Source organism: Myotis myotis, unplaced genomic scaffold (assembly GCF_014108235.1).
Source record: "Myotis myotis isolate mMyoMyo1 unplaced genomic scaffold, mMyoMyo1.p scaffold_m19_p_13, whole genome shotgun sequence".
NCBI classification, from domain to species: Eukaryota; Metazoa; Chordata; class Mammalia; order Chiroptera; family Vespertilionidae; genus Myotis; species Myotis myotis.
This window is the reverse complement of record NW_023416317.1, coordinates 27,090,353-27,107,177: the sequence shown is the minus strand read 5'-3', so window position 1 is coordinate 27,107,177 and position 16,825 is coordinate 27,090,353. Positions and strand designations below refer to the sequence as shown.

Below are 16,825 nucleotides of genomic sequence, written 5' to 3'. Positions count from 1 at the left end.
AAAGGTCTTGTCAAAGTCCTTTGAGAATTTCTACTCTACTGAGAATGAAGGATGGAAGAACCCTCCCACAACATCCCAATCCCAAACTGAACTTACTGAAGTAAAAACAGTCCTAATAAAGCCTTGTGGACATTTCTCCATCACCATTAATTAAAAACTCATTGTAGTGTAAACATGACAGCCAGAGGCCCAATCAACTCAGCCCCTTTTAACTGCAATTTTCAATAACTTGATATCAATCAAATGAAAATTATTTGTCAAGTATATTATTTCATTATTAGCATGAGTGTATGGGTTCATGTATATTACCCCCTTTGTTTCAAATAGGATTTAAGTTCTGCACAAAGACTCAAAAACAGCAAAACCTGAAGTTCGTCCACTCTGTAAATAATTATATTTATTCAGTGCCAAGCACTGTGCTTGGAACTGGGAATGGAGATAGAGTAGGACCTAAAACAGACATGGGCATGTCCACATGGAGCTTACCATCTAGTGGGGGAAAATTCAGAATAAAAGATACAAAGTCCGGTGGCATAACGGTTGGTATGCAAAGCATGCCATGAGCCAGGGCTGGGCAACAAATTAGCTCTGAGCTTCCTGGTAGCCAAGACCTAGAGGGAAATATCATCATCACCTGCTTGCGAGTCTTCAGTGATTCCAATGCTTCTCGATGTTGAGACCAGGGAGAAACCGGCCCCATAGAGTGTCTTCTGCCTCCCGAGAACTGCAGCAGATTCCAGAAGGGAAGGAAGCCAAGGAGAAACCCTCCTCCCTGACCTCCAGTCGTCTGTGATGTGTCTTGTAAGAGGAAATCAGTATTCCTAACAGAAGGCAGTTTCCTTATAAAATGCTAAAATACCTGGACGTTACCAGATGCTGATTGTGTAGGACACCAGATCAATGCATAAAAAAGTAAGATATAAAATGCTAGACTTCAATTAACGTTTGGTTTGGGACTAAGAAATAGATCATTTCGACTAGTAGAGCGTGTCAGAACTGCTCTCTGATAGCTTTTCATACAGATGGGTGGCCCATCCCCACCACACAGACTCGTATCTCACAACACACACACACACACACACACACACACACACACACACACACACACACAGACCACTTCATATGAACAACTCTTTTGTATTTTTTCTGTTCCTCCATAACCAGCTGTTGGGTCTATGTCTGCAAAAACTAGCATTTGGGGAGTGACAAGTCCCTCATGAAGAGCAGGACTAGAGAAGGGGGTGTCAGTGATGAGTGGTCAAGCTCCCCTTGATCCCCTGCCTTAGTCCTGGAGAGCCACAAGCCAATGAGAGATGAGATGCAAATTCTTTCATCGGAGGGTAAACTGCCCCAGTCATGGAGATAATTACTCACCTTGATGAGCCATTTCACTAACATATGCCAATTTATTTCCCTCACTGTCTCATTAAAAGTGAGTAATGGTTCTTTGCCAGGCCTCTGCCTCCAACATTGGTTTACAACGTAAGATGAAGAGGAGAGTGGGCACTCCCCGGGAGTGTGGGCCCCTGACAGTGAGGTTTACAAAAAACAGTTCTCCAAGTAATGAAGGTAGGACCCAGGGGCAGGCACAGAAACAGCTCCCATTCTAATGAGCTTCCCAATTGGCTCTTGTCCATCACTCCTCCAGCGACCTTACAGGCTCCTTGAAGAAGTTCTTTGCATGCATATCAGAAAAAGTACTACTGAGTTGGGGCCCACTCACTGAGACTGCAGGGCTTCAGGTAGATGGCTCCTGCTCCCCTCCTTCCCCCCAACCTGCCAGGCTCTTTGTGAGGGAAGGAAGGGGAGCAGGGCACAGGGAGGACAGAATACAATGTGGAATCAGAATGACCTGTCTTAACTGAAGACTCGACCTCTTTCAACAGAAGTCCTCAGCCTCCATCCCCTGTGAAATCAAAGCAGGAATAGTTCCTGCCTCCCTGTGGGGTTGTGAGGCCTCAGGGAGAGGCAGTGCCCGGAGCTAATGCCTGCAGGCACATAGGGAGTGCTCGATTCATGGTGCCATGATTACTTAGGCATTTACTGGGGGATTGGGACATGATGGTTACTCACTCACTCCCCATGGGTTTCCAGGCTGAAATTAGAAACAGGTAACTCTGAGCTGGTGACATCACCCACCTCCTGGGAAGTTCTAGATCGATTACAGATGGCTGCCAGGCCCCCATCTTCTGGCATTTGGCTGGTCTCTCAGAGATCAGTAGGGCCTAGATGCTCATTTCCATTGAACAGATGGAAAAACTGAGTCCCCAAAGCATAAAGCGCTTGCCTGCCAGCACCTATCATGCAGGTGGCAGAGTTGGGACTAGAGCAGCCATGGGCAAACTACGGCCCGTTTGAAATGAATAAAACTAAAAAAAAAAAAAAAAAAGACCGTACCCTTTTATGTAATGATGTTTACTTTGAATTTATATTAGTTCACACAAACACTCCATCCATGCTTTTGTTCCGGCCCTCCGGCCCAGTTTAAGAACCCATCGTGGCCCTCGAGTCAAAAAGTTTGCCCACCCCTGGACTAGAGCCCACGTCACCCCCCCTCCCCCCGGGTGTTGGCCCCAAGGCCTTTCCACCAGTGACATCATCGCTCTCCTTACTGATATTTTGACAGGAATGCATGGCAATGGTCTTTAAGTTCAAAAACACAAAATTGCATCTTAATCCTACATCCATCCCTGCGCGCGCACGTGTGTGTGTGTGTGTGTGTGTGTGTGTGTGTGTGTGTGTGTGATCCTTGACCAGTTGCTTAACCTTGCTCAGATCCTCATCAGTAAAATGGGAATTAAACACGTTGCCCATGAAAGGGGTGGATAAACAGCAAAGGAGGCATTCATCAGAGCTTTGCCACAGCCAGACTCTCAACCACGTTTGAGACTGACCACAGAGGGTACAGCGGGGACTCAATGACACCCACTCACCACTGGACAGACTTCTCTGATTCTCAGGGGTGCCTGGTCTCAGCCGAGTTCTCTGCCAGCCGCTGCCCACAGAGTAATGGGGCTGATGCCTCTGAGTGAAGTATATCCTGGAGTCTGTGTGTTCTTACAGTAAATGAAAACACTTCTTTCCCACCTGAATAGAAGAGTAGCACAAGCCCTCGTGGGAATTTTGGAAAGCATAGAAAAGTGTGAAGAAGAAAATCAGTCACGTACAATCCCACCACAGATAACCACTAGTAAACATTTTTTTAAAAGGTAACCACTATTGACACTTTACCAGTAGTTTTCTGACTTTTTAAATAAAAGCATGGCCCCACATCTCTTGCTTTTCTTTATCCTCCCATTTTTTGCTTCACATTCGATAACATGGATTTTTTTCCATCCTTAAAAGTGCTTCATAATGACCGGTTTCAGTGCTGAACAACACTCCATCTCACGCAGACTCTTATCCTTAGCTCTCCCCTGCAACCAGACATGCTGTTTCTCTTCTATTTTTTCGAGGTAATAAATAATGCTGCGATGGACCTATTTTCACATGTATTTACAATTTTTCACAATAAACATCTGAAGTTTTTCTGGAACCGATTTTTAGATGTGGAATTGCATGCCCCACAGGTATGAATAATTGCAAAGTGACTGGCCCATATAGCTTTCCAAAAGGGTTGTTCCAAGTTCAGGTCCAGGGGAGGGAGTGCGCAGGTCACTGTGCTTGCCTCATTGCACCCTCCCCACCTGAGTTTTAAAAAATTGCCTTCACCAACTTGCAAGGTACAGGCTAACTGTTCTTTGAGAGTTAGCTGGACAGGGGAATAGGCCCCAGGGGCAGCCATTCACCTGGACTAACTGTGGACTCAGCTAACTGAGAAAGCACTACCAGGAGAGATCACTCATATGTGAGGGGGGAAATAGAATTGTAACAGAAGCAAAACGGATGGCTTCTTCCGAGCTATCGAAATGTGCTAAATGGGTGTCTTATCCAGATGTTGCCCTCCCCACGGGATGGTGGGTCCCAACATTGCCTCTCATGGTGACCCACTGCTGCACATCTGTGCTCTGAATCTTATCCTCACAGGCCTGAAGGTGGTGGTGGCGGCGGAGAAAGTAAATTAGTTTCTCAGACACTTTCATTAAGACAGTTACGGGAGAGGAGCGGCAACAAATTGAGCCCGGGATTGCTGGCCCGTGTGTTTATTTTTCTAGCACAATCAATAGTGTTTGGTCTGCTTAATGTCACACGGATTGTAAACCCTAAGCCTTCCTCTTCTCAGAGACGCATCTTTAGAGAGCCATTTCACTTGAAAGAAAGAGAAAGCTAACACTTTTTGTTGAAAATTCAATCTGATGTCGCTGAAACCTCCTTCTCACGGTTATATTCCGGTGCCTGCACCTGCAGAATCCCTCCCCTGTGATAACTGTAACCACAAATGAGTTTGTTAAGGGACCCCCGAGGGAGTGTTACCTACCCGATTCTGAGCCGTCCCAGACCTGTAAGGGCTGCACGCTGATACTGAAACAAATATTTGGGGGGAAATGAAAAGGATTCTGAATACCAGCCATAAGGCCAAAAATACCTCAAACCCATTTTCATTCAGAGATTTTTGACCGACTTTGTCAAAGTAAATCTTACTTCAAATCCGTGGCTGCAGTTGCATTTTTAGAAACAATCCAGAGAAGGTAGCAGAACAAATGATTCGAATGCTTGGTCCAATGTCATGGGCAAGTTCATCCCTCCTCACCACCGCTGGCCTCCACTCCCTCCTCCTCCTCCTCCTCACAGGCACTCACGTTTATTGCACCTGCTCCTGGACTACTACTGAGTACTATTTAAGACTGGGTGACTGGTGGGTCAACTTGTCTGATCTTTAAAACATTCTGTGACTTTTCTAATTCCCCAGGCTTTCTTGCCTTCGTCCCTGTTATCTCAGTTCACATGAGCAATAATCAGTTGGAATGGAAGAAAGCTCATTAGGTAGTTTTCCCTTAGTTTGGATGAAATCTAAAAAATTTGTGTGAGTCAGCCATTCCACACTTGTTTATTTGCTTGTTAGTTTGTTTTGCCTTTAATTTCCACGTTCTTAATTTCACTTCTGGTAAAGGATGATGATAGCATTTGAGTTCTAATTTGCTGTCAGCTCCACCATCAGGGGAAAAAATGCAAGAATGAAATCAGTCTCAACAAAGGAAGACTTGCACCTCTTGGAATCCAAAACTAAAAATTATTCAATGCGCATTGGGCCTATCATTAGTTTCTTGGAACCAAAATGGTATTTTAGCAAAAATCGTCAATTAAAGTTTTGCTTGTTATTTATCAAATATTTATTCCTGAATCATAATCTCACACCCACGGGGATAAAAACACACAAATGGCTCATAAGAAAACGGTTTGGTCTTTCTGGGAGAAGAAAAATGTCTTTGCCACCAGGGCAAGGAATCGGTTATTCTGTGCAGCTTTGCAAGAGAGGTCACACGTTTTCTTATTGATTTTACTTCCTATTTGGTAGCAAAATAATGTGAGAAGAGGCAGTGAACATTCCTGGCAATGAGCCCAGATGTTAAAAAATATGTGTCAGGACATTTCTGAATTCCATCTTTTTTCCCAGAGATTTCAGGGCAGATGAGCTCTGGGCCTGACATCAGGGCCGCAGCCGCATGGGGCACTTAGAGAGAGAGTTTTCCAACAACCCATTACTTACACACACAAACTAGTCAGGTCCCAAATGCGTGCTTGGAATTCGAAGCAGCCCTGCCCCACAGCTGGGGTGGCTCCAGTCAACTGATCCTGGAGTCTGCCACCAAGGAACAAGCAGGCTGCGTGTGGAAGCCATGGCCTCCTGTACCCTTGACCTTAACCAAGGGGTAGGGCAGGGGCCCATTTCATTCTGGTGGAGGTTGGAGGAGTGGGGAAGGGATGTGGGAGAACTGCCGCGTGCTCAACGTGATCTGAAACAACGCTGAATGTCTCTGTGTCCTCAGGCAACATCAGGAACACCGAGAAGCTGAGCTATGACAAGCAGCACCAGTACGAGATCCTGGTGACCGCCTACGACTGTGGCCAGAAGCCTGCCGCTCAGGACACCCTGGTGCAGGTGGACGTGAAGCCAGTGTGCAAGCCTGGCTGGCAAGGTGGGCCTGCTTTTGTCAGTCCTCTGAGGAAAGGCAGCTGGACCTGGTGCATGGAAGCTGCTAGACCTATCCTCAAATCGGCATGACTCGGGGCTAGAGGGATTTTTAAAGTGCAGTCACTCTGCTGCAGGAAATAGAGTAGCTGGTTTATTCTGACAGCTCCTAGGGTTATAGTATCTCCGTTTCACAGGTGAGAATGCCCGAGGTAACTTGTCTAAGGTCACATGCTCCGTTTGTCCAGTGTGCTCTTTCTCAGATCTCATGGCATCTTTGGATCAATAGTAATTACCCACGGTGCTCAGCAGGTGGCCAGCGAGCCTGTTCACTTTATCGCAGAGTGCTGAGTCGGGCTGGTGCATTTCAAATGTGGCCTCATTACTCAACACCCCGGGCAGGGGGGGCTTGCACAGAGGGCATCCAGGCAGAGGCTGGAGAGCCACACCCGGCCTCTAGGCTAAGGGGTTTCTAAAACGTTGGCTCTGGGAATGGCGAGACAATGCCTCGGATGGAGGATCCGCTCTGTGCTCACTCAGATCTTTAGGGTGCAGGGATAGAACGAAGGTCTGGCGGAGGTTTGTCACCGAGCAAAGGGGAAACCAGGAGGCAAGGCCAGCTGCGTAGATGGTCTTACAGAGAATTGGATGGATGGTGCATGGAATAAGAACGGCTCTAGCAGTGACATTGATGGTTCCGGTGGCAGAGCAGTTACCTCTGGGCTACTGTTTTGGCTGCTTGACTGCTCCTGTTTCTGCTTCATGTGTTGATGTTATGGGAGGCTACTGCTTATCCATGGCTCACGGTGCTTCGTGGAGTCCTCCACTCTGTGGCTGCTGTTTATTGCCTTCCCTAGGTGTGTCTTTAAGCTTCAGGCCCCTGTTATATTTTCTCTCCCTCCCTCCCTTCCTCTCTTCCTCTCTCTCTCTCTCTCTCTCTCTCTCTCTCTCTCTCTCTCTCTCTCTCTGTGTGTGTGTGTGGGGGGGGGGGGATGTAGTTCTTAAATTCCCTCATAGAGGGTGCAATTCACTGTGTTGGTCAGTCACATCCCTATGGGGCAGACTGATGCCAGGCCACCATCTAGGTCACTGGCCGGACTCTGAATAGTAGTCAGGCATTTATCCCTAATCCAATTTATCAGGGCCAGACTAGCAAGACCTCGGGGTGCAAAGCAAGGGCACCTGGGGTCACTCCCCTCACAAGGCAGCTCTCAAAGTGCTCCTCTGCTGCACAACCTGTCCCCCTTAATCTTTCAACTGGAAAGCTGGGAGGAGCAATAAACCCACCTCTGGACAGAGTTAGGGTCATTTGCCTTTGAACAAAGAGGTGATGAGCTCAGTAAGACACATGAGACATGAAGAACAAAGTGGAGACGTCTTTGTGTCGGTCCATTTAGGATGAAGCAAGAAACAGAGAAAGAGGGACAAGCAACCGTGACAAGCTGTGTTCCCAACCTCAGGGAGCCTGAGCTCTGGTTGGGGATAATTCACTGAGGACCCTGAGGACAAGATTCTGTCTCTCTTGTTCACCAGCAAATTCTTCAGGCTTAGCACATGTCTGGTCCCGACGTTAGGTGCTCAAGAAATAGCTGTTGAAGAATAAATGAGCTAGCCAAGTAAAGAACTCCCTTGTTTTATTTTAAGTTATAAGAACTGGCCCCAGTGAAGGTCTGGCTTTTGAAGAGAAAGGCCTGGAAAGAAGATAAAATCTTTCTAAGCATAAAAGAAGCTCACAGGGGGATTTTAAGCAGGAAAAACCAAAGCCAAGCCTCGTCTGGAGAACGGTCCCAATGGCTTTTGTCTTTGATAAATGAGACACCTGTGACTTGGGATTACATTTCTGTAACTGTATTTAAATGTAATTTTCTAACAGAATTGGTGCTTGTTTCAGTGTTAAATGTATGCAAAGAAAAACATTTTAATAACGTTCAGTTCTGTGTGCGAAGGCTGAAGGGCACCTCCCCACTGGTGCACAATGCTCTTTGCGGCTCTAGACAGTGATCTCCTGAAGTGCCCATTCATTGTTGTGTCTCCAGCGCCCAGCACAGGGCCAGACACAATTCAGGTGATTAGCAAGTGTTGAATGGACAAATGGTGAAAAATCATAAGTTTCTTCCCTGGCCGGGTTGCTAAGTGGTTAGAGCATCAGCCCACGGACTGAAGTGTCCCAGGTTCAGTTCTGGTCAAGCGCATGTACCTCAGTTGCAGACTCAATCCCCAGCCCCAGGGCATGTGTTGGAGGCAACCAATCAATGTGTCTCTCTCCCATTGATGTTTTTCTCTATCTCTACCCTTCCCTTCCACTCTCTGTAAAAATGAATGGAAAAACACCCTAGGGTGAAGGTTAACTATATATGTATATGTATATGTATATGTATATATATATGTATATGTATATGTATATGTATATGTATGTGTATGTGTATGTGTATGTGTATGTGTATATGTATATGTATATGTATATGTAGCTTCCTGTGGAACAGAGAAAAGCGGGAAGCAGCAACTCCATGTATCAGTTCACCATGTCAGGCAAAGTGACTCAAGCATGTGTAACATCAGAATCAACCACTTTAGTTGGCTTCCCTGCCTTAGTCAGCCAGCCTTTGGTGGCAGAAGCTGGCATTGGATTCTGCATCGCGCCCCTCCTCCCTCCAGCTTACCCCTGTACACAGCTATAGTCCCTCTCCCAGCCATTGTCCCAGCAGGCTTTCAGATCATAGGGCCTCCGGCTTCTTAGGTATGTGGAGGTCAAAGTGCGTCCCTGCCATGCCTACTCCAGCCTCCGTATCTACAGGAAATTCTTCTCTCCTTCCAGCATATGGCCCACTTTATTCTTCCACTTGGGCAACCTCATCTCTGACCCATCTTGGGGCCTGTTCTCTCTTCTACCCTCGGCCAGGGCTACAGCCTTATAGCTGGAAATACATCTTTCTCCAGGGACAAGCAAACCACCACTTGTCCCAGATGTGTTTCTCGTCTGGCCCCTCTCCCAGCTTTGTAGGGCAAGCTGAGGGAGCCACAGTTTACTGGCTTTCTTTGCTAACTGCAGACGAGGCAGGCTGCTCCTCACTGTAAGAGGTAGCCAGGTCCTGGAGGGAAGATTGGCTCTTTTTGAAGCTGGTGTGGGTGAAGCCTGCACAGTATAGAACAGGAGAGGAGAACAGAGAGGGGAGGCCTTCAGGGCACCAGTGAACAGTATAAGGAAGCCAGTCTGGCTTGGGTTGGGACTGGGGAAAAGTGGGAAGCCAGATTGGAGCGATCAGGGGTAGGGTGGGTTGGGCAGTCAAGATTATGAATGCCAGAGTGGGGAGCTGCAAAGTTTCCAAACTCTAATCAACGGGAAACTCACAGAAGAGAACCCTGATACCCAAGGACCAAAGGTGGCGACTGCATAGAGACTGGTAGGAGGGGCAGAGGTGAGAAAGGGCTGGCTGGGCGCCCACAGACAGCAGCTGAAGTCCTGGAGAGATATCTCAGCTGTGGAAGGGTGCCACTGAGAACTCTGGGATCTAATCCCCAAGCGGGGCTCCCCAGCAGAGAGCACCAAATCTGAGAAGGTACCCACATAACATCTAGCTGTGAAAAGCAGCAGAGTGCTGCTGCCAGGAAGTGGCAGCTGAAAGTTCGGGTACCCTCTTGAAAGGTCAATGCACAAAATTCCCTGTGGAGCCACCCACCTTGTGCTCTGGCAGAGGGAGGGTGAAGTGGACTGGAGCTGTGAGAGCAGAACCTGGTAAAGGAAAAAGTCACACAAGTTCAGGAGGCAAAGAGACCCCAAATAAGAAGAACCCAAACAGACCTACACCCAGACACATCATAATTAAAATGCCGAAAAATAAAGACAAAGAGAAATCTTAAAGGCAGCAAGAGAAAAGAAAACTGTTACCTACAAAGGAGTTCCCATAAGGCTGAAACTTGATTTCTCTTCAAAAACTCTATAGTCCAGAAGGGAATGGCATGAAGTACTCAAGGTAAGGAAAGCAAGGATCTGAGACCAAGATCACTATATCCAACAAGGCTTTTATTCAAAATAGACAGTCAAATAAAGAGCTTCCCAGACAAAAAAAAAAAAAAAAAAAAAAGGCTAAAGGAGTTTACCATCACCATGCCAGTATTACAAGAAATGCTAAAGGGATTGCTGAGAAGAAGAAACAGAGAAAGAAACCTAGCCATACAGAATTGAAATAGCTATAAATAAGTATCTCTCAATAATAACCATAAAGGTAAATGGATTAAATGCCCCAATCAAAAGGTGTAGGGTAGCTGAATGGATACAAAAACATGACCCAACTATATGTTGTCTACAAGAGACCCACCTCAAAACAAAAGACACACACAGGATGAAAGTGAAGGGATAGAAAAAAATTTTCCATGCAAATGGAAAAGAAAAAAAAAGCTCATATCCGACAAAATAGACTTTAAAATGAAGGCCATCACAAGAGACAACAAAGGTCACTACATAATACTAAAGAGATCAATCCAACAAGAGGATATAACCTTGGTAAACATATATGCACCCAATATAGGTGCGCCTAAATATATTAAAAAAACTTCTGGAGGACTTTAACAGAGAAGTTGACAACAATAGGACATAGTAGGGGACTTTCATACCTGTCTGACTTCACTCAACAGATCTTCCAGACAAAAACTTAACAAGAACACAGAGACTCTAAAGGACACACTGGATCAAATGGATTTAATAGACATTTATAGAACATTTTACCCCAATGCAGCAGAATATACATTGTTCTCAAGTGCACATGGATCATTCACAAAGATAGCAGGTGTGCCAGAAGAGGCAGAAGACCACATGTTAGAACACAAAACAAGTCTCTACAAGTTCAAGAATATTGAAATCATATCAAGCATCTTCTCAGATCACAGTGGAATGAAATTAGAAATCAGCTACAGTAAAAACACCCAAAATCATTCAAACACATGTAGGCTAAATAGCATGTTATTAAGCAATGAATGGGTTACCAACAAGATCAAGAAAGAAATCAAAAACTCCCTGGAAACAAATGAAAATGAACACACAACAACCCAAACTCTCTGGGACACAGCAAAAGCAGTCCTGAGAGGGAAGTTCATAGCACTACAGGCATACCTCAAAAAAAAACAAAAAACAAAAAAAACAAGAAAAATCAGCAGTAAACTACTTAACTCTACAACAAAAGAACTAGAAGAGAACAACAAGAAAAACCCAGAGTAAGTAGAAGGAAGGAAATAATAAAGATTAGAGAAGAAATAAATGACATAGAAACTAAAAAAAAGAATACAAAAAAATCAATGAAACCAAGAGCTTGTTCTTTGAAAGGATAAACAAAATTGATAAACCATTACCCAGACTCATCAAGAAACAAAGAGGACCCAGATAAATAAAATCAGAAATGAAAGTGGAGAAGTAACCACAGACACCACAGAAATACAAAGGATTGTAAGAAAATACTATGAACAACTATATGCCAACAAGCTGAACAATGTGGATGAAATAGACAAATTCCTAGAAAAATACAACCTCCTGAAACTGAATCAGGAAGAATAAAAAAACCTGAATAGGCCAATAACAACCAATGAAATAGAAGCAGTAATAAAAAAACAAAAAACTCCCACAAAACAAAAAAGCCCAGGTCCAGACATCTTAACAGGGGAGTTTTTCCAAACATTTAAAGAAGAACACCTATACTCCTCAAACTATTTCAGAAAATCCAAGAGGAAGGAACACTTCCAAACTCTTTTTATGAGGCGAGCATTATCCTAATTCCAAAACCAGATAAAGACACTACAAAGAACGAGAATTACAGGCAGATATCCCTGCTGAACATAGATGCTAAAATCCTCAACAAAATATTAGCAAATTGCATCCAGCAATATATTAAAAAGATCATACACCATGATCAAGTGGGATTTATTCCAGGGATGCAAGGCTGGTACAATATTCGCAAATCAATAAACGTGATACGCCACATAAACAAATTGAAAGGCAAAAATCACATGATCATATCAATAGACCCAGAAAAGGCATTCGACAAAATCCAACACCCATTTTTGATAAAAACTCTCAGCAAAGTTGGAATAGAGGGAGCATATCTCAACATGATAAAGGCCATATATAACAAACCTATGACTAACATCATTCATTGGGCAAAAACTAAAGCCATTTCCCCTAAGAACAGGAACAAGACAGGGATGCCCACTTTCACAACTCCTATTTGACATAGTACTGGAAGTTCTAACCATAGCGATTAGACAACAAGAAGAAATAAAGGCATCCAAATTGGAAAAGAAGTAAAATTGTCATTATTTGCAGGTGACATGATAATGTACATAGAAAACCCCGAAGACTCCATCAAAAAACTACTAGACTTAATAACTGAATTCTGCAATGTAGCAGGATACAAAATTAACACCCAGAAATCGATGGCTTTTTTTATACACCAATAATGTACTCACAGAAAGAGAAACTAAAAAAAAAAAATCTCATTTACCATTGCACCAAAAAAATTAAGATACCTAGGAATAAACTTAACTAAGGAGGCAAAAGACCTATACTTGGTAAACTACAGGACATTGAAAAAAGACATAGAGGAAGACATAAACAAATGAAGAACATACCATGTTCATGGATTGGTAGAATCAGCATCATTAAAATGTCCATACCACCCAAAGCAATCTACAGATTTAATGCAATCCCCATTAAAATACCAATGCATATTTCAAAGATCTAGAAAAAACTCTCCAAAAATTCATCTGGAATAAAAAAAGACCCTGAATAGCCACAGCAATCCCGAGAAAGAAGAACAAAGTTGGAGGGATCACAATACCAGATAACAAGCTATATTACAAAGCCACTGTTCTCAAAACTGCCTGGTATTGGCACAAGAACAGACATATAGACCAATGGAACAGAACAGAGAACCCAGAAATCTACCCAAGCCATCATGCTCAATTAATATTTGACAAAGGAGTCAAGAGCTTACATTGGCGTCAAGATAGTCTCTTCAATAAATGGTGTTGGGAAAATTCGACAGATACATGCAAAAAAATGAAACTAGATTACCAACTTACACCATACACAAAAATAAACTCAAAATGGATAAAGGACTTAAACATAAGATGAGAAACCTTAAAAATCTTAGAAGAAGACATAGGCAGCAAAATCTCAGACATATGCCAAAGCAATTTCTTTACCGATACAGCTCCCAGGGCAATGGAATCTAAAGAGAAAATAAACAAATGGGACTACATCAAAATAAAAAGCTTCTGCACAGCAAAAGAAACCATCAACAAAACAATAAGAAAGCCCACTGCATGGGAGAACATATTTGCCAATGTTATCTTCGATAAGGGTATAATCTCCAATATTTACAAGGAACTCATACGACATAACTAAAGGAAGATAAATAATCCAATAAAAAAAATGGCAAAGGACCTAAATAGACACTTTTCAAAAGAGAACATTCAGAAAGCCAAGAGACATATGAAAACATGCTCAAAGTCACTAATCATTCGAGAGATGCAAATCAAAACAACAATAAGATACCATCTTACACCTGTCAGAATGGCTATCATCAGCAAATCAACAAATGACAAGTGCTGGCGAGGTTGTGGAGACAAAGGAACCCTCTTGCACTACTGGTGAGAATGCAGACTGGTGCAACCACTGTGGAGAACAGTATGGAGTTTCCTCAAAAACTTAAAAACTCGCACTTGACCCAATAATCCTACTTCTAGGAATATATCCCAAGAAATCAGAAACACCAATCAGAAAGGATATATGTACCCCTATGTTTATAGCAGCACAATTTATAATAGCTAAGATTTGGAAACAGCTTAAATGCCCATCAGCAGATGAGTGGATTAAAAAATTGTGGTATAGCTACACAATGGAATACTATGCTGCAATAAAAAAGAAGGAACTCTTACCATTTGCAACAGCATGATGAACCTGGAGGGCATCATGCTAAGTGAAATAAGCCAGTCAGAGAAAGATAAATATCACATGATCACACTCATTTGTGGAATATAATGAACATAAACTGATGAACAAAAGTAGAGCCAGAGGGGGAAAAAATTTAGAATATAACAGAAGTAATCCTGTTATTTGCAGATCTTTAATATTTCCTACAACTTTTGTGATATCATACTATGTTAGCATAGTTTTGGTAATATTTTTGTTTGTTTGTTTGTTTGTTTTGTTTTTTTAATATATTTTATTGATTTTTTACAGAGAGGAAGGGAGAGAGATAGAGAGCCAGAAACATCGATGAGAGAGAAACATCGATCAGCTGCCTCCTGCACATCTCCTACTGGGGATATGCCCGCAACCCAGGTACATGCCCTTGACCGGAATCGAACCTGGGACCCTTCAGTCCGCAGGCCGACGCTCTATCCACTGAGCCAAACCGGTTTCGGCAGTTTTGGTAATATTATTATACTTAAAATCCTTTTTTACTTGAGATATTAATGTTTATTACATTATATTTAAGATTATTATATTTAAGATCATTTTTCTTGAATAATTATTAATTGCATGTCACATTATATTTAAAATTGTTTTTCTTGAGATATTGTTTATTGCACGTAACATTATTATATTTAAAATCGTTTTTCTTGAAATAAAAAAGTATAAAAAGGTCCCCAGACTCCTCAGCCCACCTGTGAGTGACAGGTCTGCAGGCAGGTGCCAGGAGTAATTGTCCGGAACAGAGGTTCCTTCCTGAGCTGACTTCTCACAGGCAACCAGAGTCACCAAGCAAACGCAGTTTGGCAGTTCAAATTCTTGTACCTGTTCCAAGTCATTTCCCTACAGGCAGGAGGGGGCTGCAGCCCATGAAAGCAGTCCATCATGTTCCGGAGCCTCTTGTCTTCTCCCGCCAGCTGCCTCAGAGGACCAAGGGGTCCTGCTCACAACTAGAGCCTTCTAGGGGCTTGATAAGATGCCAGTCAAGCCCAGGCCAGTGGCCCCATTTTCCAGCCCAGCCTTTCCCAGCATCCTGCTGGCCTCCCCCCTCGCCCCCCAACCCCCACCCCCTTTGCATGGATAGGCATCCCAGACCCTGGCTCTGCTGCCCCCTGCCTTTTATATCTTGGCAAAAGCATCTCTGCTCAGGCTATGGTTTTCCATTCTCTGTCTCCTTTTATGGGTTGGTCTTACCTTCCCTGAAACAGTTGGAGTTCCCTGAGGGCAGAACCATGCTTCTCACAGCCCCTGGTACTCGCTAAACCTTCCATCCATCACATGAGCATAAACTAAAAGCTCACTTACCAGCATCACTCACCAATGGCAGAGTGGGGCTCATTGGGAGGAGAAAAGCTTTGCACCCAGAAAATGACCCCAGGGTGTCACACATGTGCCGTCTTTGTCTTCTAGGAGTTTGGTCTAATCTGCATTCTGAGATTCTGATTCTGATAAGTGAACTCTGCAGGTGGAGTTTTGTCAAAGAGAACGTCACTCCCATTCTCAGTTGCCCAGAGTCCCCAGAGAATCACCTAGACCTGTATGAGTCGGAGGGGGAAGTGAATCGCTTTGTTCTGTCCTGAGCTTTGAGAACCATGGTATCCCTGTCACCCGTTCAAGGAGATGGAAGGTCATAGTAGGAACAGGAAAGGTGTGCCTGCAGCTGGCCACACGCTCTATGCCAGGAGTCCGGGTTTGCAGTCTTCTTGGTGTCGGTTCCCTTCTGCCAGGCGGTGATAAATGCCCAAGCCTGGGCCCCTTGTGCTCTGAGGACCATCCTTCAGGAAGCACAGAGCATCACAGAGGACACATGCCCTCGGAGAGACTGCGCAGCAACAGCATCGGTGGGACCCAGTGGAGATGACCCTGCTGACCCCTCCTTATGGGGCCACAGATTGTGTCAGAGGATCCTTTGTAATTCAGTTGCTAGTTTGGGCAGTTTTGTTTGTCTGGTTATGTTATGTTATGTTATGTTATGTTATGTTATGTTATGTTATGTTATGTTTGTTTTGTGATGTTAGTTATGAGATACATACCTCCTTTATGCCTTCCTTTATTGTTTTTTACAGTCCCTTGGCCCATCTCTTTCTATGTTTTAAGCAGGAAACTTTGTCTTTACAATACTTACTTAGTATATGTCCCCTTTTATTGTTGCGAGTCAGATTTTGTGTTTATTACCTGTCCCTGCCAGTTTAGACCCAAAAATCAGTATTCTACCCTCCCTTTATGCAGAGACAATTCCCCTTTAAAGAACCACTTCAGACTTTGCTCGTGGCCCTTCACCACTTCCTTCCCAGACATGTTGCCGGCTGGACATCCAGTCCCACTGGTCTCAAGGTTCCCCTATCAAGAATCAGCTCTCCAGCCCAGCTGGCATGACTCAGTGGTTGAGTGTTGACAGGAGGTCATGGTTGGATTCCTGGTCAGGGCACATGCCCAGGTTGTGGGCTTGATCCCCAGTGTGGGGCATGTAGGAGGCAGCCGATCAACGATTCTCTCTCATCATTGATGTTTCTGTCTATCTCTATCTCTCTTCCTCTCTGATATCAATACAAATATTTTAAAAAATAGAAATATCAGCTCTCCAGATTCAGACTCCTGCAGAACCTCATTTCTGCCTGCCTGCCTCGTCCCTGAGCCTGATCCCGAGGCAGTCATTACACCCGGCCCAGCACCAGGTCACCCAGTACCCCCAGCTCCCAGGGACCCTCCCACAGACCAACTCCTGTTCTTGCCACCTTCACAGTAAGGTGTCTCATTTCCAGTAGAAAGAAAAGGAGACAGTCACACAATTG

The 16,825-nt window shown here is 44.1% G+C and overlaps 1 protein-coding gene across 1 annotated transcript in view; it reads left to right on the top strand.

The window, feature by feature from the left end:
* CLSTN2 (calsyntenin 2) overlaps nucleotides 1–16,825 on the top strand; it is a 558,247-nt gene that overhangs the window by 432,127 nt on the left and 109,295 nt on the right. The window contains exon 5 of the mRNA XM_036332393.1: nucleotides 5,928–6,077. Within this exon, the coding sequence (XP_036188286.1) occupies nucleotides 5,928–6,077 (150 nt within the window). The remainder of the gene's footprint in view (nucleotides 1–5,927; nucleotides 6,078–16,825) is intronic.